General features: G+C 46.8%; 2 protein-coding genes across 2 annotated transcripts in view; one reads left to right on the top strand and one right to left on the bottom strand.

The window, feature by feature from the left end:
• The first annotated feature begins 606 nt into the window (after nt 1-606).
• LOC115320746 (transmembrane protein 45B-like) lies at nt 607-1,401 on the top strand. The gene has a single exon (XM_029980899.3). It carries the CDS (start codon nt 607-609, stop codon nt 1,399-1,401), a length of 795 nt encoding a protein of 264 aa, XP_029836759.3.
• A 5,833-nt stretch (nt 1,402-7,234) lies between these two features.
• The window catches only part of LOC115309613 (glycoprotein 3-alpha-L-fucosyltransferase A), a 36,817-nt gene continuing 23,822 nt past the window's right edge, over nt 7,235-20,229 (bottom strand). The window contains exons 2-3 of the mRNA XM_029967880.4: nt 9,729-9,934; nt 7,235-8,896 (exon numbers count right to left, since the gene is read on the bottom strand). Of these exons, the coding sequence (XP_029823740.2) occupies nt 7,730-8,869 (1,140 nt within the window). The 5' untranslated portion in view covers nt 8,870-8,896; nt 9,729-9,934 and the 3' untranslated portion in view covers nt 7,235-7,729. The remainder of the gene's footprint in view (nt 8,897-9,728; nt 9,935-20,229) is intronic.

The raw sequence follows: 20,229 nt of genomic DNA, 5'->3' as shown, positions 1-20,229 counted from the left end.
CATTCTATACAACTCGTTTAAAGTTATATGGCATAAGTCGGGACACTCCCAGAAATAAGTAATTGTAAAGTAATTGCATTACTTTTTTCAAAAGTAATTCGTAATTGTAATTAATTACTTTAAACTTAGTAGCAACTGTAGTTAAACTACTTTTGAAGCTAAGTAATTGTAATTCTAATTAAATTACATTTCGGAAGTAATTTACCCATGTATGGTTAAGTGCCATAAATCAGCTGTTTACGCCAGAATTCTAGTTAAATTTACCATAGAACCGGCGATCGCTTATTTCTGCTCTCTCGTTAACTTATACGCTAAATTCTCCGCGGTTGCCTGTTCATGACGCTGCCAGTACGGAGTGGCCGACAATCGTGTATCACTCTTTATTTGAATCGCGACTTGACGTTAGTATAACCGCACTGCTTACGCCTTTTCATATATGTCATCTGGGCCGGCTGCTCCTAATAACATCATAACTGCCTAATTACCGCTCAATGTTCCAGGTGTAGTTTAGTAGGACGCGAACGGCGGACGAATGGAAAGTGTTTTGTTCTTTCGTTCCAGCCAACCGGGCCCTAGCAAAAGAGAGGCTGGCGTCTCCCGCCAGCGATGGGATCATTCACCGGACATGTACTTCCAGGGATGCTCTTGTTTCTACTCGGAAGTTGGTGGGTCTTCGGCACATGGCGCGCCTACATTCTTAGCAGACTAAGGCGTCGCAACTACTGGTGCACTGCGTCCTTCGCCCTTCCGAAGCTCCCAAAAAAGCTCTGCTTCGAAGGACTCGGCAAGGTATTTTGCGCATCTGTCGGTATAGCCGCTGAGACAGTCGCAGCCTTCAAGCATGGTGAGTTCACAAATGTGGGCTCCCATACCCAGCATATATCGATGTACATCTTCTACGGTCTCAGCGGCTTGGCAGACGTTCTGACCACTTACAGGGCTCCAATACCGCGTGGCACCGACTACAGTATTCTTCTGATGACCATCTGCGTGGAAGGACTTCTGTTTCACTTTAAACTTCACGACAAGGCTCACCTGGACGCGCGTCTAATCGAGCTTCTGGTCTACACCATCGTGGCAGAAGCGGCGTGCATCGCGGCGGAGATGGTCCGACGACGAAGCACCCTAGCCGCTTTGGGAAGGGCGTTCTTTGGAGTCGTGCATGCAACGTGGCTGATCCAAATCGGATTCGTCCTCTACAATCCGCTGCCGAACGCGAAAAAGTGGGAAGAGAATCATCAGAACATGATGTTGGTGACTGCCGTCTACACCTGGCACATGATTGGTGTCCTGAAGTATGTCGGACTGATGGGTGTCGTTTCGTGGCTTTGGTGCTCCAGGTGCGAGATGGCTGACAAGAATGAAGATGGGGACGATGTAGAAGTGGGACCAACATACTGAGGCCCACGAAGTTTTCTTCCATGCAGTTCTGTCTTTACAGGAAATCGCATTTGCCACTATTCTAACGCCGAGATTGAAATGAATTAAATGTAGCGAATTTTATCGCACGTGTTTCCACAATAAAAACTCGTAGATGTTCATCTGGGTGTAATGCGGATCGAATGCTGACGCTTGTTTTGTGTATGCCGCTGGCCCTTTTTTTCTTTTTTCGTGTGTATGCGAAACATTTCAGTGACAATACAGGGCAGGTTGTTATGCTCCAGGCGACGTTGAAGCACTATGGTTGCGGCATTTCTTCCGAGCAGCTTACTTCGACCCTATTCTGGCAAAGCGTTGCAGACCTGCGGTAAAAATACAATAAATGGATAAATACGTTTTTTTAAGCATATGACCATCAAACTTTCTAAAAATATAGTTGCATCACACCTGACATCACGAAAATATGAGGATCCTCGCACATTGGGGTATCTCGTTACTGCGCTGCCTCAAGGAGAGCTAAGCATATCAAAGTACCTTACATATACATCTACCGGGTGATTCAAGGAGACGGCAGGCTCTTTAAGTCGACCGGAAAAATCGGTTTCTTAACCTATCGCGCTACGACTTTGTGCAGCGTTGCCCACAGATGGTGCATTTTTTTTTTTTGTAAAATTTGCCAAGAGCGAACTTACCCGAGGAAAAAGTAAAGAGAGAAAAAGGCTTAGCTCCTATGGAAACGCAGCGACGCCACCGGTCTTCAAACAACACGGCGCCGTTTCGCACGAGACGCGCTGGGCGAACGCTGGGCGCCGCCGCACGGGACGCGCGACGGCGCCCAGCGTTCGATGTCAGAAACGCCAGGTTGGCGACGCCACTCCAGTCAGAACACGTGCATTTCCCCTTCTCCCGTCTAATCATTGCAACTAAAACTCCAGTCTGAAATTCTACCCCTTAATGTTCCAACTCGTTCGACGTCGCGACCGTCGCGCGAGCATGCGCAAAACGTTATGCGACAAGCGCGCCCACTGTCGTAAACTATGCTACGACAAGCGCGCCGGCTCTTGTTCCTGTTTGTCGGCTTGTTGACGGGACCGCACTGCTTGCCTCCCGATCAGAGTCCTCGGTGTGCGTGCGTTGTCTAGGCACTCCTCGCCGTAGGTAGCCGGTATACTATGCGGAATGGCCTGGCCGTATACCCCGTTGCACTGCACTGCACCCTGATCGCTGCCCACGCATTCTCTTTGAGGCGTTGGTCGCGGCAGCCCATTCGCTTCGTGTCATAGACACACGGGTGGAGATTCGAGGTTTTTCGACGCGGTCACCAAGCAAGCTTCGAGGAAAAGATGGGTGATCGTGTCGGAAATCATCAGAACCTCTCTCACCTCCAAGCTGTGGGCGGCCATTGCTTCTTCCTGCCTAGGAAAAAGGCAGCGACTATTTCGGCGTCCACCGTCAAAACGTTTCAAAGATTATTTTGCCGGCTATGACGTCACTTTCCTAAAACGTCAAAATGGTGGCTTTATTATTTCGACGTCCTCTTTCAATGCAGCTGTCGCAGAGTAGCCAGTGGTAACCGTTTCATGGTTTCGCTCTGCTTAGTTTCTGATGATGTCGTCGGTGTTGTGTTTAAATGTACACGTTTTGTCGCATGCCTGTGAAGTTTCGGTCCTACTTGGCACTAAAAATGTCTTGCTCAGTGTGTGTGTGCTCGACAGTTGATTCTTGCACACTTGACGCGCCCAGCGGAGATGTTCTGGGCTGTCGCACGTCATTTCGGCACACGTCTCACTTCAAACATTGAATCCACAACAAAGGCGAGCTGCATATCGCTCCATCTTGCCCACACGTAACAAATGTAAGTGCGTACACGACGTAACACTGAGAGATTGGCACGCTTTTTGCGCCTCCAAGCTTTCACTACCGCGTGAATGCGTCTTCATATGGTTGAAAGGTCTCGCTTTGCTTCTGGCTCCCCATGTTTTTAACCGGGTTTTGGATGTTCGTTGTTTAGCTTAGATTCATTTTTTTTTTGGGGGGGGGGGGGGGGGGGGGTTGTGTGTAACGAGTGGGTTAACTACGAAACGATCGGGATGTTCAATAAATTGCCCGTGAATGCAAACATTGCCTATTTAATGTTTGTTGACCGGTGCGAACGAACAGTCTGCGCCGCGGTTGTACGAGACACACTCATTTCCGACAGCAAATATCGTCTAATCAACTGCAAATTTTCTTACACGGGATTCAACTCTTTTGTTCATATAAAACACGCGAAATAAATCATGAAAAGCAACGGCGCCGCATTCTAATTTTTAGCACAACCAAGAAGATGGTACGAGCGGCCTGATAGCTGATTTTGTACTTTTCATAAGTTTTTTTTTTGCATTCCCCATCACTTCAAAGATCATAAAAGCTGCAGTCGACTGCATGACATTTGTTTGCGTGTTAAACCGCGACGCCGCCTGCAAGCAAGATGATGTTGTCAGGGATGAAGGCGAAGAGACGACGAATAATGAACTGAAAATAAAGTCCGGAATTAAAAACAGCGCGGAAAGACGAGGACCAGACAAACAAGTGACACGGACGTAGCGCTGTTTTTAATTCCGAAGTATGAACCAACTCGTCCAAGCCTCAACTGAAAATAAAGGTTTGATCGGCGAACCTGAGCAAGAAATGAAAGAAAGAACGGACGCCGAGAAAGCAGCAGCGAGCATCGACGACAGCAGCAGCGAGTGACGGTGCGTCGGCGATACAGCAGCCTAACGCGAGTGAATAAGTCGGCAGTACTGCCCTCGGCTCCTTACCAACTGCACTCGGTAAGTCGAATATTCGACCTAGAATGATCGGGAGTGAGCTAGGTCGAGACTGAACAGGCAAGATAATTCTGGCCTCCTAATCTTTTACACCCGGGTTAAAAGTATAAAGCACTCCTCCTCGGTCATGCACGCGGTATATTTAATTGACCGCCACTTTCGATCACTTATCAGTCCGCACTCCGAAAGTACCAAAGGCTGCAAAAGTTCCAAGTTGGAGACGTCAAAATACGGGGAAAAATATTTTTAAGGAGAAGTCAAAGTTATAGACCCTTTCCGAAATTCAGTGCCATCTGGTGGCTGAAATGGCGGTTTAACTTTTGCCATACGAATGGCGGCAATGAACCCGTAGCCTGCAGTATGTTATCGGGCACCGTCACTTTTGCATGTCAACGGCAGACGAGAATAAACTTTTCGCTATACAGGTTTTTCTGGATCATCTCTTCCAGTGTCGATTCCCACAATGATGCAACCAGTCAGAACAAAGCGCCAACCCAGACAGACGCCTTGATAAAGTCCTAACTAACAGGTTCACTGGGCTCGAATTAGGGAAATGAACACTTACGCAGCGCTCGCATTCAATTCCGGTTTCGCAACGTGCTAACATCTAGAATGTGTAGGGCCTCGAATCCTCAGCTTAGGAGTATCTTCAACATGTTCCTTCATCAGTCAATCGAAAGCTGCCATTGGTATGGCACATATGCCATTTTTCAGATGATGATGATAGTGATCAAAGTGGCCAGACTGAATTTCGGAAAGGGTCTATTCTGGAAATATTTTAAAGTGTTCAGAAGTGGCGTCACGATCGTCAAAACACTTCAATTATTTTAAACGTGGACGTCGAAATAGTCAGACGTCGACGTCGAAGTAGTCACTACCTTCGAAAAACGCGGGTCGCGCAGAGGCGGAGCATGCGCAAAACGTTCCGCGACAAGCACGCCCACTGTCGTCAACTTCATGAAGCTACGATGGATAGATGGATGGACACTGCCGCTGAACCCCTTCAATCGGGCGGCGGCTTGTACCTCCTAGCCTGCTAGTCTACAACGAGCGCTCCTGCACACGGTGCGCCCGTGGGTGGCGTCGTCGACGCGAAAATAGAACATGTCGTATTCCAGCGACGGAGTGGTCGGAGCGCAGTCGCGGCCACCGGTCACATCGGACGTCCTGGCGCGCCGAACTATGAAGTGCTAAAGTTTAGCTAAAGTGGCCTTCAGTAGACTCACCTTTAGCGGCGGCTGTACATATGGCGCCATCTCCCGATAGGCGCTGCGAGCAGACGGCGGGCTCAATCGACGGCGGACAACCCGGTTGTCTGTTACCTACGCCTATAGGGAGATGGCGCCACAAGTGCAACCGTCATAGCTATATTGTGCGTGCCGACGCTTGCCGCGGACTCGCAGTTTTGTTGACCTAAAGTTTTCTCGGTCCGATTACACAGAAAAAGGGGGGTACGTCTTGAAATTTCACGACGTGAAATCCACCACTAAATGACTTTTAATCAAAACTTGAGATCGCTACGTGCATGCTCAGAGTTTTCCGACTAATTTTAGAGCCTGTCTGGAGGTTTATACCACCTTCAGCTTGGGATATACAAGGCCTCGCTATTTCTTGCAAAAACAGCATATTATGTAAATTATGTTTGCTAATACAGATGTGCTAGTTGGCGACTACTTCCTCCTTTGTTTTTTTGGGGTGATTGAATATAGACAGAATGTAAACACCACCGTATTAGCTGAAATGTGTAAAGAGTTCAGGGTGTCACAAAGAAAAATTTACAGGGTTTTTTCCGCCGCAAAAATAAACTAGGCGTCGCCGAACGCTCATTTTCCGCCGAAAGGTAGCGCTAGAGGCCACAACCAGATGTCAAAGTTTCAGCCCGATCCGATACCTTAATCAAAAATTATAAGTGATTTCCTGAAAATTTCAATGGGAAAATGGCGGCCGACGGCGTTTCCGAATACATGGGGCTCTATGGCACCAGAAACCGAAAACGGGCAAAGGTAGGCTACATTTTCCCATTGAAATTTTCAGAAAATCACTTATAACTTTTGAATAAGGTATCGGATCGGGCTGAAACTTTGACATCTGGTTGTGACCTCTAGCGCTACCTTTGGGCGGAGAATGAACGTTCGGCGATGCCTAGTTTAGTTTTGCGGTGAAAAACCCTGTAAATTTTTCTTTGTGACACCCTGTATATTTCACAAAATTAAAGTAGTCCGTCAGTACTAAGATGCACACGTTGAATAATGTTAACAAGAAAACCATACAAAAAGCCCTCGTTGCTTGTAACAAACAGCGGAGTGCGACCTAAACAACAATTGACACTTTGCGTGCGCCTACAAATTCTTCGACTCGCTGACGCTATTCAGGTGCAAAAAGTGAAAAGCAAGTTCAGGTAAGTACGTCTGCGTATGCAAGGTGCTTAATTTCGCTTTGAATGTTGCCTTTTTATGTTGCTATTATATTGCTAAATAAATTTTAGAAAAAGGGAAAATGCCTATACGGAAATATCACCCTCCCATGGTGGGGGAAACACAAACAGACGAGGAGGAGGCAGTGAAAGAGAGGGAGTGCCGGGTGATGATAGTTTGCCCATGATGGTGGCTAAAGGTTTCGCTAACCGAAGCAGGGGTAATGGGGTATTTCGTATATAAGCTCGTTGTAGCGTACATGAAGTGCAACACTGCCTAAGTCTGCAGGCAAGACTGAAATAAAACGAAAAAGATACAAATCCACATACTTGGTAGTCCACGGAAGCTTCAGAAGACGAATTCGGACGCCGCGACGGCAGCGACACCCGCGTTTGCTCGTGCTTTTGGCCGGAACTTTTACAACCAACCGCCATGATCGCAAATCAACATGAGCACTAATGTGACGAACCTTTTCTACACTTCCGAGGCCACTTTCGATGGGGGGTTTGGGGGGGGGGGGGGGGGGTGTATAGGACGCTGAATACTCCAATCGAAGACTAGTCACAGTCACCGTAGTTGCGTGTAAACTAGAGGGCGCACGTTAGACTAGAAACTCGCTACTCACAGCTATTAAAGTATAAAACTTTCAATATCTTTATTGCTAGGAGGTTCAAGGCTTTGATGGCGGGCGTTGCATTAAAATAATTTGGCAGACCTTCATCCTGACTAACATTCCAGCAAATATTCTGACCATCTGTTCTGAGTAAGCTCCAATTCAGATTTACCCTTCATTCGAACTGGTACTCGGACACTCATGGATTAAACACATAGTTTTACTGCGTGATAAAGCCGTAGTAAGGAGTGTCCGTATCCCTTTGCTATTCCACATGTGCCTATAAACGGCTTGCGAACAACCAGCATGAACTCACAACCTTGTATGTGAATGAAAGGTGTACACATTTGGCACTTTGTTCCCTTGACTAGATCGGCCACACATAAATTAAAAGAAAAAAAAAGAATATACAACAATTGGTGCCTAAATATAAAACGTCAAAGGTCAAAGGCACCGCCAAAACATGGGATTATACACACGGGTTCCGCTCTCACAGGACAATTTCACGTCGCCTAGGTACCATCCCAAACAGGCGGCCTACAGTCCGTCTTGGAATTCCAGAAGCTTTCGAGGTCATCGTAGACTCTCGCTTCTTTACGACCGCTATTAAGTAGCTCGCATATCCTACATAGGTGTAGGGACGGCGATCCAAAGTACCCGTGTTCGTTGAGCACGCGGTATTTTTTCTTCCACGCAAAGTACGAGTTGTACGCCGTGTGATTCGAGTCCAGGAACTTGAGGTACTCGGCCAAGTGACGCGGCCCTTCAAAGTCTTCAACGTGGATGAAGGAATGAGGAGGACACAAGCGAGAATAGTCTTCTTTAGACCCACCCATGACCACGGGCAGTACCTCCTTTTCGAACGCGTTCCACCACAGCTTCTCCGTGATGTACTCGCGGCAGTTGCTGTTCTCGAACGCCAGGTAAAACTTGTAGTCCTTCATGACGTCGCAGTCCCGCGTAAAGTGTCCCGGACATGTCTTCGTCCCGCATCCGCCGTAAATGTCGACGCTCACGTGCTTGGCAAGCTCGCGGACGTACGGCCAACGTTTGTTGGGACCACCGCAATTGCTGCCCAAAATGGCAACCATCCTGTGTCTGGACGTCGCGTAGTTCGGGAGATCTGCCATGTTGGACTTCTCTGTCTCGGACAGTTCCACGGTTCTTCCGTAAGCCGCGGGGATGTCAGAATCACTCCTGTACGTCATACTCAGGTTAAAGATCCCGTTGTAATCGCTCATCTTGTACTTTTTAGTCGCCATGAAGGTATGCAAGGGCGACTCGTCCGTGAAGAAGATCCATAGCTGGTCAGGCCTATGGAACTTGGGCAGCGTCTCTGGGCCTTTCGTCATGTGTAAGTGGAAGAAGACAGCTGCGGCTTCGCCGATCTTGTCGTTTGAGGTCTCAAGAACACAGTTTCTGACCGTGCAGAACTCGAAGGGGTCCTTGTTTGAGGAACCAAAGGATCGGAGGAACCTTCGTTCCATCCGCTTGCCGACGTCCCAGATGAGTACCTTGTGGGTAGGGGCTTCCACTGGAAGACTTCGCTGCACCGATTTAGCCCTGCTCCGAAGTAGTATGAAGAGGGATCCAGCGATGGCGATGAAGTAGAAATACTTCAGGTGTCGGGCCCTCAAGGTGTAGCCCGCCATCTTGATGGCTTGGGCGATGCTCGAGACCTGGAACATATGGGCAAGAACAAAGAACAAAGCTCGGGTCATATCAACCGGTAACACCAAAAATAAAGTCAAGGATCAGATTATTTACCAACCATCTGAAATAAGCTCGAGGATTGACAATACTTTAGAGTCACATTTGTCTACAGAACATGAAACTTAATGAACATCATCCCGATCATTTCTATCAAACGTCCCTCTAAATGTTCGACTAAAACCTCGCGTTACGACCCCCTTCATTTCTTTTTAAATAGACAAGCCATCGCTTCATCCGCAAATTCCATTATTAGGTAGTCAATGAGCGATCTTTTTTTTATGATAAAAATTTCTTCCTCCGACAACTGCTGTGCTATTCCATAAATTACGCGCCCCGAACGTTTAGCACCACACAGGCAATTACGGGTTTCCGGAAACACAAGAGGGATAAACCTCACAATCAATATTACTTTTACAACTTAATTAGCAACGTCCAGCATATAATAAATTAATTTCTGCGATAGTTCACGCTAAGATAGCTAAGACGGTACGGCTCACAGAAAAAGACGCCCCCCCCCCCCCCCCCCCCCCCCCTCCTTTCCTGCCCGCTTGGTGGGCATGTCACAGGCACGCAGCCTACCAAAACATTTTGAAGAGGAGGTTAAAGCAGGATGATTGAACGACGAACAGGCTAGTCTGGACAGACGGATGCCCCGCCGTACGAAACGCAGCGAACTTGGCGTGTAAATGTACACGGAGCAAATTCGTCCTACAGCCTCCCGGCGCGTTCTACACGGAAGTAACACGCGCACAAAGCAAGGGGTCATTGGCACCATTCATCGTTCTGACTGGAACCTACCGGGGACTGGTGTTGCTAGGGGGTGCAAGGCCGCTTCACCGCATCGTCTCGTAAATTCCAGTCAGTCAATAAAAAAAAGAAGGAGAGAGAGAGAACTCGTGGATGTCCGGTCAGAAGAGATCGACGAGAGATTTCTTTTTGTGGCCGAAACTGGGCACGGCGGCCGGATTGCCCCGGCGGACTGTTCTCAGTCTTCTCTTTACGACCTGAAAGCAGACGCGAACAGAAAAGACATTGGAATAAACAACAAGAGCCCGGCACAGCAGGGCACTAAAGGGGAAGCTAGATAACCTTCTTCATTTATTTATTTTTTTGCTACGCTCAACGACTACGCAAGTCCGTGCTATGCTGCCGAAAGTTCTGGAGACTGTTTTAATACGATATGTTTTTATTCATGTTTTGTCTGCTCGTTTTTAGGCATTATTTTGGTGAATTTGGCTGGCTTGATCCAATCAAGTCGCCCAAAGACGCGTAGAGAAGTGAAAGGCAGCTGCCTACACCCTAAAAAATGTCTGTGCGTCTACTTTCACGCACACCACTCGGAGAGCCAATCACCGCAGTTTACGGAGGCAGCTCAGCGAATGACGATGCCGAAACATATGTTTAGTCCAAAAAACGCAGTCTGAGTTGGGACATTAAGCAATGCAAAATGTCACGCTTGCATTGCTTAATGTCACGACTCAGACTACGTTTTTGGTCTAAACATATGTTTCGGCATCGTCATTCGCTGAGCTGCCTCTGTAGGTTGCGGTGATTGGCTCTCCGAGTGGCGTGCGTAAAAGTAGACGCACAGACTTTTTTTTTTAGAGTGTAGAGAAGCGGACTCATGTGACATTAAAAGAAATGCTCTATAGAACGCGGAGATGGAAGATGACCTAGTACTTTATATTCAGTACACCGTTGCAGAAGTCTGTCCGAATTCAGGTTGACCCGTCATCCAGCAGAGCACAGAACGAGAGCCACGAAGGCACATATACACACACATTAAAAAAAAGTTGGACAAGAAATATTTTAGTATAAACATTCTAGCTGATACACCATATCCCAAATGCGTTCTCTCTGTTAAGCCTTTTTATTAGTGCACGTCTATAGTCGCGAAGAAAGTCGGGGCGTGGCGGGTCCTTTGCATCTCATTATCGCCGCGCAGTCAATGAGATTAGAGCATTAGTCGATAAGAACGTTCCAGAACCAATCACAAAGCAAGACGCCCGATCATAATAATGGCCAAGCCCAGCGTTTTTGACATGTCAGTGACTATATACATGGCAGGGTATCCAAAGGTGCGCTAGAAATACGTATGTATGCAATGTATAAAAACACAAAGGTATACGCGTTTTTTTTTTCATAAAAAAAAAGACAAGAACAAAAACAACTGATCTGACGCGCCACCTGGACCCTTAAGACGCTCTCAAAACTGCATTAAAATTTTTTTCCTTTGTAAATTTTTTTTTGCCTGGAAGTTAGGAGTATTTAATAAAATTCAGAATAAAAAATGTTCATATAAAAAATAGGGAACAGCACTTTTGCAGCTTTATACACTCACATATTCGAAATACAAAACGCGGAATTCGCTTGGTCTCTGATATTGTTACGCCACTCGCGATGTTTACCTTCCGGCGTCCAGGGTTTCCTTCCCATATTTAATGCGCGTTTCGTTTTTCTTTCTTTCTCATCGTCGGTTTTTGTTTCGGACCGCTCGTACTTTACTCGGAATGCGGCCAGGGAACAAACCGGAACGCGGACTCGGCCGACCCATTTTTTTTTTCCGTCGGGGATATGAATCAAAGCCGCACTTGTCGATGTTTAGCTTGGCCGCCGGCAATCGACGCGGGCCCGCCCTCTAATCAGGAGACTGCTCTTCGAAGGGGGGACACGCACACACACATACACGCGCGCACACACACACACACGCGTGCGCGCGCAGCATATGTTGTTTTTCACTTCGGCCGATGTAGAGTCACTGTACTCGGTCTCAGCACGACCCCAGTTAACGCTATAGATTTTCGCAAAATCCGCCTTCTGCGCGGTGACATCTTTGTCTGCTGGGCATGCGCCGTTGCTCTGTTGTGCGGTGTATCAGACGCTGCGCATGCGTCCACACCTCAGTTACTCAACATGGAAAGGTTTTATAGGACCCGATGGAGCAAATCAATCAATCACGAGCAACTAAACCAATCACAAACAGTAAAAAAAAAACGCGATGGTTTTTTTACGTGATTTGTTTAGGTGTAATAGCGAGCCCACAAAGCAAACAAGCTCCGTGACGACGCAGTTTCGACGTTGCTCGATTGGCTCTGAAACATAGTCGATTGCCTGGCTGCATAGTTGATCGACATAACGAAATAAAAAAAAGCAAAAAGGACGTCACAAATTCAGAAAACAAACACACACAAAGGTTTTAATTTAAATCCTTGAAGAAAAAAAGAAAAAAAAATCGTCCAGGAATGTGGCGGCTTTGATTGGCGGGCCGACGCCGCGCTTGACCAATGCACCGGCAGATCACGGCTGTCGAATTCCATGCCGACTTTTTCGGCCGAGTGTCCAGATTAAAGCCCAAGGGACAGGCGCACAATGTGGCACTGGCAACTAATGTTTATCAAACAATTCCAAAGACCACACAAAAAAAAAAAAAAAAAAAAAAAAGTTCCGCGCGCGCGCGCACGCACACTGTTTCATTTTTATCGCGAAGAAAAAACCAACACACGTGACACCCGCGCGTTCAGACGTAGCGGGGAAGGTCACGGGGGACTTTTAGCAAACCGTTACCGTATTCCGCGTGTACCGCACTGTACCGGATCCCTACGAAGGATGCCTTTTCTAACGCGCGCCCAGGTGACACCCCGTGACCCGCGGGTACTGCTGTATACGCGAAACAAGGTGACGGTTTGCTAAAAGTCCCCTACAATCTCTTTGGATAAACTGACTGCTTGGTAAGTCGGCATTCGAGTGAGTGAAGGGGACCACGCGATACGAACGGGCAATGTGGACCACAGGCGTGTGCAGATACAAAGCTTATTCATCTACGATAATCTGGTTCAGGCACGTAGCCAGGATTTTGTTTCGGGGGGGGGGGGGGGGGGGGGGGGGGGGGGCCCGGGGCAAGATGCCCCCCCCCCCCCCCCCCCCTGGCTACGCGCCTGAATCGGTTCATTATACATATATGATATACATACGCGTATTCTCTAACTTTCTCCCGTCCGTTTCGCACTTTTTCTTTCTTTTAATATCATTATGTTGATTGGGTTTGGATCACATATCGCCGCCGGTGGGCAAAAAAAAAAAAAAAAAAAAAAAAAAAAAGAACGAAATGAAATATAAATAAGTTGTGCTGAGAGCATCGGCGCCGGCTCCATGTCTGGATTTTCCTGTAGGCGTCGCCACTTTGATGCTTAGTGCAGGGCGAGCACCATTGGAGGGCCCTTGCGATGCAAGAATGCAAACTCGGGAATCGATACGCTTTCTAGCACACTAAGAACGGGTGAAAAGAAAAATACTCGCAGACATTTTTTAACGTTACTGAGCGTTTTCTAAACGACGTGAACAAAAGCCCTCTTCTTGTGGAAATGAATAGGTGCCTCATTCGCAAAATATCACGTTCGAGTTACGTGAGCTCACCTCGGGTGTTGTCTAAAATTCAAATTCCGACTCTCAACATCCGCGTTTTTTTTCTTCTTCTTTTTTTTTTTTTTTTTTTTTTTTTGCTGGGGTAACGTCTGTTTACAATCTATGGCAGGGAGATGGATGCCTGAAAAAAAGTAAATGTTCACAAAAAAAAAAAAAAAAAAGACACAGCGTGATTCGATGGACACAAACACCAAGTTAACAACCCCGGCTATAGAGCTAATTAGTTATCACACGTGGCAGAAGAGGTTCCCCTGCAGATTCAGCACAAACCTAACTCCCTCAAGAACTTTTTTTTTTATAGCTCAACCAGAATGTCAAGTTAAAAAAAAAAAATAGTTTTCTGTATTAAGCACGAAGGACACTTTTTACCCCTTCATTTCCATAACAATCTAAAATACATCTTTTTTTTTTTATGGTACGAGTTTTACGTAGGAGAAGGACCCACCAAAAACGAAAGCCAACGGAAGCTGGAGACCACGAGAGCATCGGTTGGAAGGCCACGCCGACAATGAATGCTCCGAAGTAGCGGTACAGTCCAGCCGCAACACGGGGTATCGCTTGATCGGGGGACAGAGCACGGAAAAAGCGCATCACCGCCGCCGACCACAATGCAGCTGCGAGCAGCGCTCTGTTTTTCCTCGTCACGTTCTATTTCTTTCCTCGGCTACCAGTCGTGCCCTGATGCAGGTCCCCGGTTAAAAAGGAAAAGAACGGGACGTTGTACGACATGTTTCCGGCACACGTTGCAACGAAAGGAAGGAGCTGGGAATTCGACGAGTAAAAAACAGCGTTGTTAAAGTCGCGGGTCGTATCGCAAAAAAAAAAAAAAAAAAAAAAAAATGTCTGCAGGCGTTTTTTTTGAGGCGTGTTTTTTTGCATTGAAGAACTGTCTGGAGGAGACATGTTCGAAAACATACATGTATGCTTGGAACATGCCTGAGGCTGGATGAATAGATGGATGGATGGATGTTAATGGCTGCACCCTTTGTAACGGGCGGTAGCTTGCGCCACCTAGCCTAAACCTAATGCGAGTCCGCAGATAACTCGTTCATCCTGTCTGTATAGGACACCGCGTCCTTTTGTAGGATGTTTAGGAGCACTTTGGGGGTGCCTTGCGCGCTTCCATAAGCCGGAAAAAAAACACTTCGGTTCGAGACGAGGGGCCCTAGAGACTGGGGAACGCAGAGTTAAGGCCGACGTTTACGGAAAGTGCCGATTCGACATTTCGCCACAATGGCGGGGCGCTCTCTTTTCTTTTCTTTTTCCTTTTCGTCGGTGGAGTTTAATTGGTGTTTTTTCAGGGGGCTTTCTTTTCTTTTTTTTTTTTTTCGTCACCGGAGTTTAATTGGTGTTTTTTTCAGGGGGCTTTCTTTTCTTTTTTTTTTCGTCACCGGAGTTTAATTGGTGTTTTTTCCGCAAACTTTCAACTCAAACTTTGTGTTTGGTGAGTCTAGAGCATCATATGTTAGCAATGGAGGAGAAAACCTGATCAAGGACGAGCAAGCTCGTCAAACGTCGAGCTGACTTTTAGTTCGGACAAAATGGTTCCGATAAAAACTGCCCGAACAAAGTGGTCCCGAAGAAAGCGGTCCCGAACAAAGTGGTCCCGAAAAAAGAGCGGTCCCGGCCAAAGTGGTCGTGACTAAAGGGGTCGTGACCAAAATAGTCCGACCAAAGCGGTCCTTGTCAAAATAGAACGGTCAGAATGGCCCCCTGACAAAAAAGTCCCGGTAAGAAGGACTCGAACAAAATTGTCTCAATCAGAATGATCCAGGTCAAAATGGTCGAAAACGAAAAAATCCCGGTCAATTGGTACCGGTGAAAAAACCCGATCAAAATGGTCATTTCAATGTAGGTCCCAGTAAAATGGCCCCGAACATAGTGGTCCATTTCAAAGTGGGTTTGGTCAGATTAGTCCTAGTTAAAATAGCCTCTGACAAAATCGCCCCGGTCAGAATAGTTATTGTCAAAATGTCCCTTGACAAATCACTCCGGTGAGAATTATTCTCAAAATGGCCCTTGATAAATGGTCCCGGTCAGAATGGTTCCGGTCGAAATGGCCCCGGGCGAAATAGCCGCGGCCAAAGTGGCGCCGGCGGAAATGCCCCCCGATAATTTGTCCCAGTCATAATGGCCCGGAAAAAAAAAATGGTCCAGGACAAAGTATAGCCAAGGAAAAAAGAGTCCAAAGCCTGAACACGGACAAAGTAGTCTCATTTAATTTTTCTGCGCTCTTCGGTTGTTCTTGGTGTTTTGCAATTGCTTGTACGTGTTAGTTTGAATCAGGGGTGGGCAGTATTTCAAATACAAGTATTTGAAATACGTATTTTAAACACTTTGTGTATTTTGCATTTGTATTTAATTATAAATTGGGTAATGTATTTGGCGTGTGTATTTAAATACTAAAACGTGGGTATTTCAGATACAATTGTAATTAAATACAATTTTGTGGGCGAAAATACATTTCTCAAATTTATTGTCACTGTCCTGAGCAGTAAGAAAACTACACTCTGCACCGAATGCAGTGTCTCTCAATCAAGCACAAGCGCTTAGTGACTTTGTGATTTCGGTGCTAGTCCAGGGCAAGAATAGTGACGAAATCGACGTTCACGGGCAGACTGGCTAAATAAGTGCCTGTGACAACTTGTGATGCTTTCCAGCCTGCTTTCCGTCCATATTTTTGACTGGAACATTCTAAATGCGCGGGTCGTCCAGATTTTTGCAACTGATGCGAGTTGCAACAATAAAAAAATTCTCTAGCTAGTGCTGCGCGTCTTGGTCGTCTCGGTTCTTTGTTGGCCTATACCAAAATGTAATCGTCAAAAAATGCTGGTTGAAGCTCTTTACTTTTTTCACCTATTACGTCCAAGCTGATTACATTTTTTGTGATTATATTTTTATTACGTTACTAGAGCCTCGTACACTAACTCCCGAGTGTGCGATGCAAAATTAAAAGGAGATACCCAGAAACCCGTTGCAGGTGCCCTGAAGTCGCTGACGCAAATTTTGAAGAATGTATTTGGAAAAGTATTTGGAGGGAGACCAAATACATTTGGTTGTATTTGTATCTTGTATTTAAATGCTTGTTTGGAGATGTTATTAGGTTTGTAATTAAATACATTTTTGACGAAGTATTTTGTATTTGTATTTCGATACATATTTGCATGTGTTTTGCCCATCCCTGGTTTGAATAATACGAACGTAAACTGACAGAACAAACAGTCCAAATATAATAATTTACATGATAAAAACATGCAAATGAATGAACCAGGCACGTCTCCACGGGGAAGGGGGGGGGGGGCGCATAAAACTACGCCCCCCCCCCCCCCCCCCCCCCCCCCCGAAATCTTCCATTTTGCTGAGGCCTCAAGTTCCCCCTCCCCCTCATACAGCATTTTGACATGGACGGAACTCTCCTCCCTGCCCCCCCCCCCCCCCCCCCTCCCTCCCTCCCTCCCCACCCCCCCGAATCAAAATCCTGGCTACGTGCCCTGGAATGAACCATACTGATCGAATCGGAAAATGTTACAAATACGAAGCCGCTGAGAGGCAAAATTTTTAGCGGCATAGCATTTTTCCCATTCGATGCATGTGCATGTTGAGACTACTTTCCCTTTAGAGGTCACGTGAGATGATGTAAACGACCCGTGATACAATAATTCACTTAAACAGACCAAAAGTTTGAGTTTCGTCCGCTACACTTCCAAAAAAGTATCTCATACAAATTATGTTCTTTCTTTAACTATTCGTTATCTTCCCTTTCAATTGTGAATTTTAGGTTAATATTGTGCTACCGCCGGTGAAAGAGAAATGGTGGGGGAAAACGATCATCCAGTTGAATGTCCTCTAAACCGCGAAACGTCATTGTGTTTTACTGCCGCATTAATAGTTGTGTGCCTTTAATTAATATTTAATTTACACCTAAATAAAAGTACACCGAAGTGCGCAAACTGCTTAGAATAGGGATAGATAATCACGATCCCTGACAAGACATTTTAAGATTCCCGCTTGGAGCAATACTATACTTTATAACTATTTGACAGAGGACCTTCTTGTCGTCATTTCCTAAGACAATATCACCAAGTGATTTTCATTATAAATTGAACGTATGTCAAATTATTCGCCACGTCAATTCAATAAATACATTAAATAGTAACCGAGGTGTTTAAGGATTCACTTGGCATCACTTTGCCCGCGTTTGCTGTTGGATGTCCTGTGTGGGACAATCATGTCTTACACTGAACATTCACGGCGGGTGCTCTACGACCAGGTGCGATGAGCCAGCGGAGGAGAATAAAAATGAATGTGAAGGGATTTTTACCAAGAACCAGGGTCGATAATAGATCCCTTACTCCTTCCTCAAGAGTTATAAAATATTTTCTTACCCCACTGGTATGATTACAATATCAATTTCGAGCGTTTGACGTGTCAAATTAATGCAATCTATGTATACCAAGCATCATCAATCACGGACCACCAGCATAAAAAAAGGTCAATCAAGATGAGCCAGTGCCGATTTCAGTGATTGACAAGTCCACTGCTTCAAAGAACAGAAACATTGATAAACAAACACAGAACATACCGGCGAAAACCACACCAATCTAAGGATGTAAGCATAATGCTCAAGAAACCTGCAGAGCAGAGACGGACGCAAAGAAAGCGACATGGACAAACTTTTTTTCGTGTCCGCCTCTGCCTGCGCTTATAAATTTCCTGGGCATCCTGCACCAGATAGGCCAGCAACAAGTCCAATAAAGTTGCAGTCCCACTGCGGCCTTATCGTGGCACAGACGTACGCTTAGTACCAGAGAAGTCGAAAGCGCGATAGTCCGGGACACTGTTAGCACGAACAAGACATCGCCGGTTTTCTCAGTTTTCCTTTCAGTATTGAAGGAGCTTCACCAACACTACTATAGCGGTGGAAAGTGCTCAGTAGCACTAGCCCGAGTGGTAAAGTTTGATTCTCGCCAGTATCCTTTTGAAGAAAAATTCGAAAACAACGCCGAAGTCGTGTTCGCGCTAACAGTGTCGCGCAGTGGACTACGACCTACCACTTTCCGAGTCACCGCTACACCCGATAAATAAATAGTCCGGTCTAGAGCAGGCCGGCCTCGAAAGAAACATTCGACACACTCACCGAAATCGATCGGAAACACCTACAAACACCGCGCCGCTCTTGAAGCCGTACTCAAGACCGGTTCTCGACGACACACTGTTGTTGAAGAAGGGCTATCCGTGTCCACAAGGAAGGGTAATCACGTGCAACAAGCGTCGAGAAGTGCCCCCCCTCCCACAGACACGCACCGCAACGCAAACGCAGAGAGCGACAGACGTCTGACGGTACGCACGCACCTCCGGAACACAAATGGGACTCGGCGACTCGGCCAGAGAAAGACGGACGTTGGCACTCTCGAACAACGCACTTTCCCTTCCCCTTCCCGGAATATCCCACAACCCTCGTTGGGCCGTTCGGCCTCGTCAGCCGACGGTGGCATCAAGCTACGCCAGAGACAGTTCACTTTCTTACCTACGCCTTCGCTCGTTGTCCCACTACTCTCTCTTTCGCCACGGTTGCCCAAGTCCTTGGGCGTCAGGCAATATGACGGCTCCACCTTTTTTTTCTTTTTCGTTTCTTATTTGCACCCGGTTGCGCACAGTCAGGGACAGCTAGCCTGCCTCTTCACGGTGAAATCTAATAGACGGCGCTCATTATACAATTCCTGATCCGTGCGGGGAGGCCGCTGTGAGTCGCGTACGCGAGCGAGCGTGCGAGCGTGCGCGCGGCCGTCCCATCCGCAGGAAAAAGATGGTCAAGGAGTCCACCCGTCTTTTTCTTCTCTGACAGGCTATCTTCCTCTTAGCCAGGTACAAAAATGGCCTTCGCCGTTTCGACGTGTTTCATACAAAAGAAAGACGCCGCAGACACAAAAATAAATAAGTCCGAAGGAGTTGTGGTCATCTCTAAAAGAGAAACCCGTCCTGAGGAGAGGTCTCACGCTCACATGTGACACAAAGCAGGTGTGTGACTATAACGGAAGCCGATTAAAGAGAAACACATATCATAAACCGAGTACCGCGAGCGGCCATCCGGAATCTCCTCCGCGATCTTTAACCTTAGTCCGTGCACCTGCCGTCTGGCCTACAACTTGTATTGTACCCCGCGATATCTTACTTGTCTATCCATGTCTGGTATGACCTACAACTTGCGCTGCCCTCCGCGATCTTTTACCTTAGTCGATCCACCTGAAGTTTGTCCTAGAACCTGTACTGTCCTCTGCGAAATTTTACCTGAGTCTATCCATCTGTAGTCTGGACCACACAATGCACGGTCCTGCGCGATATTTTATCTGTCTATTTATGTCTCGTGTGGCCAACAATTTGTGCCTGTCCTCCGCGATATTTTACCTAAAGGCCCGTTCACACTCTTGCGACCAAGCAAGACCGAGAGAGACCAGACCGGTTTTTAAGCCTCTTGCGATCTCTTAGGACCAGCTCCGCTGCTGCGCATCCGGTCCTAAGAGGTCGCAAAAGGCTTAAAAACCGGTCTAGTCTCTCTCGGTCTTACTCGGTCGCAAGAGTGTGAACGGCGCTTTAGTCTATCCATATGTAGTGTGGCTTACAACTTGTGCTGTCCTCCGCGAAGTTTTACCTTCGGTCATTCATGTGCAGTCTGCACTACAGCGTGCACTGTCGTCCGCGATCTTTATTCTTAGTCTATGTGTACGGTCCGGCCTACAGCTTGTATAGTGTCATCCGCCATTAATCTATCCATGTGCAGTTTAGCCTACAAAATGTACTGTCCTCTGAGATATTTTATCTTAGCCTATCCATCAGTAGTCTTGACTATAACTTGTATAGTCCTCCGCGATCACTTACA

The sequence above is a fragment of the Ixodes scapularis genome, unplaced genomic scaffold (assembly GCF_016920785.2).
Source record: "Ixodes scapularis isolate PalLabHiFi unplaced genomic scaffold, ASM1692078v2 PGA_scaffold4__175_contigs__length_147842914, whole genome shotgun sequence".
NCBI lineage: Eukaryota > Metazoa > Arthropoda > Arachnida > Ixodida > Ixodidae > Ixodes > Ixodes scapularis.
This window is presented reverse-complemented; position numbering and strand designations above follow the sequence as displayed.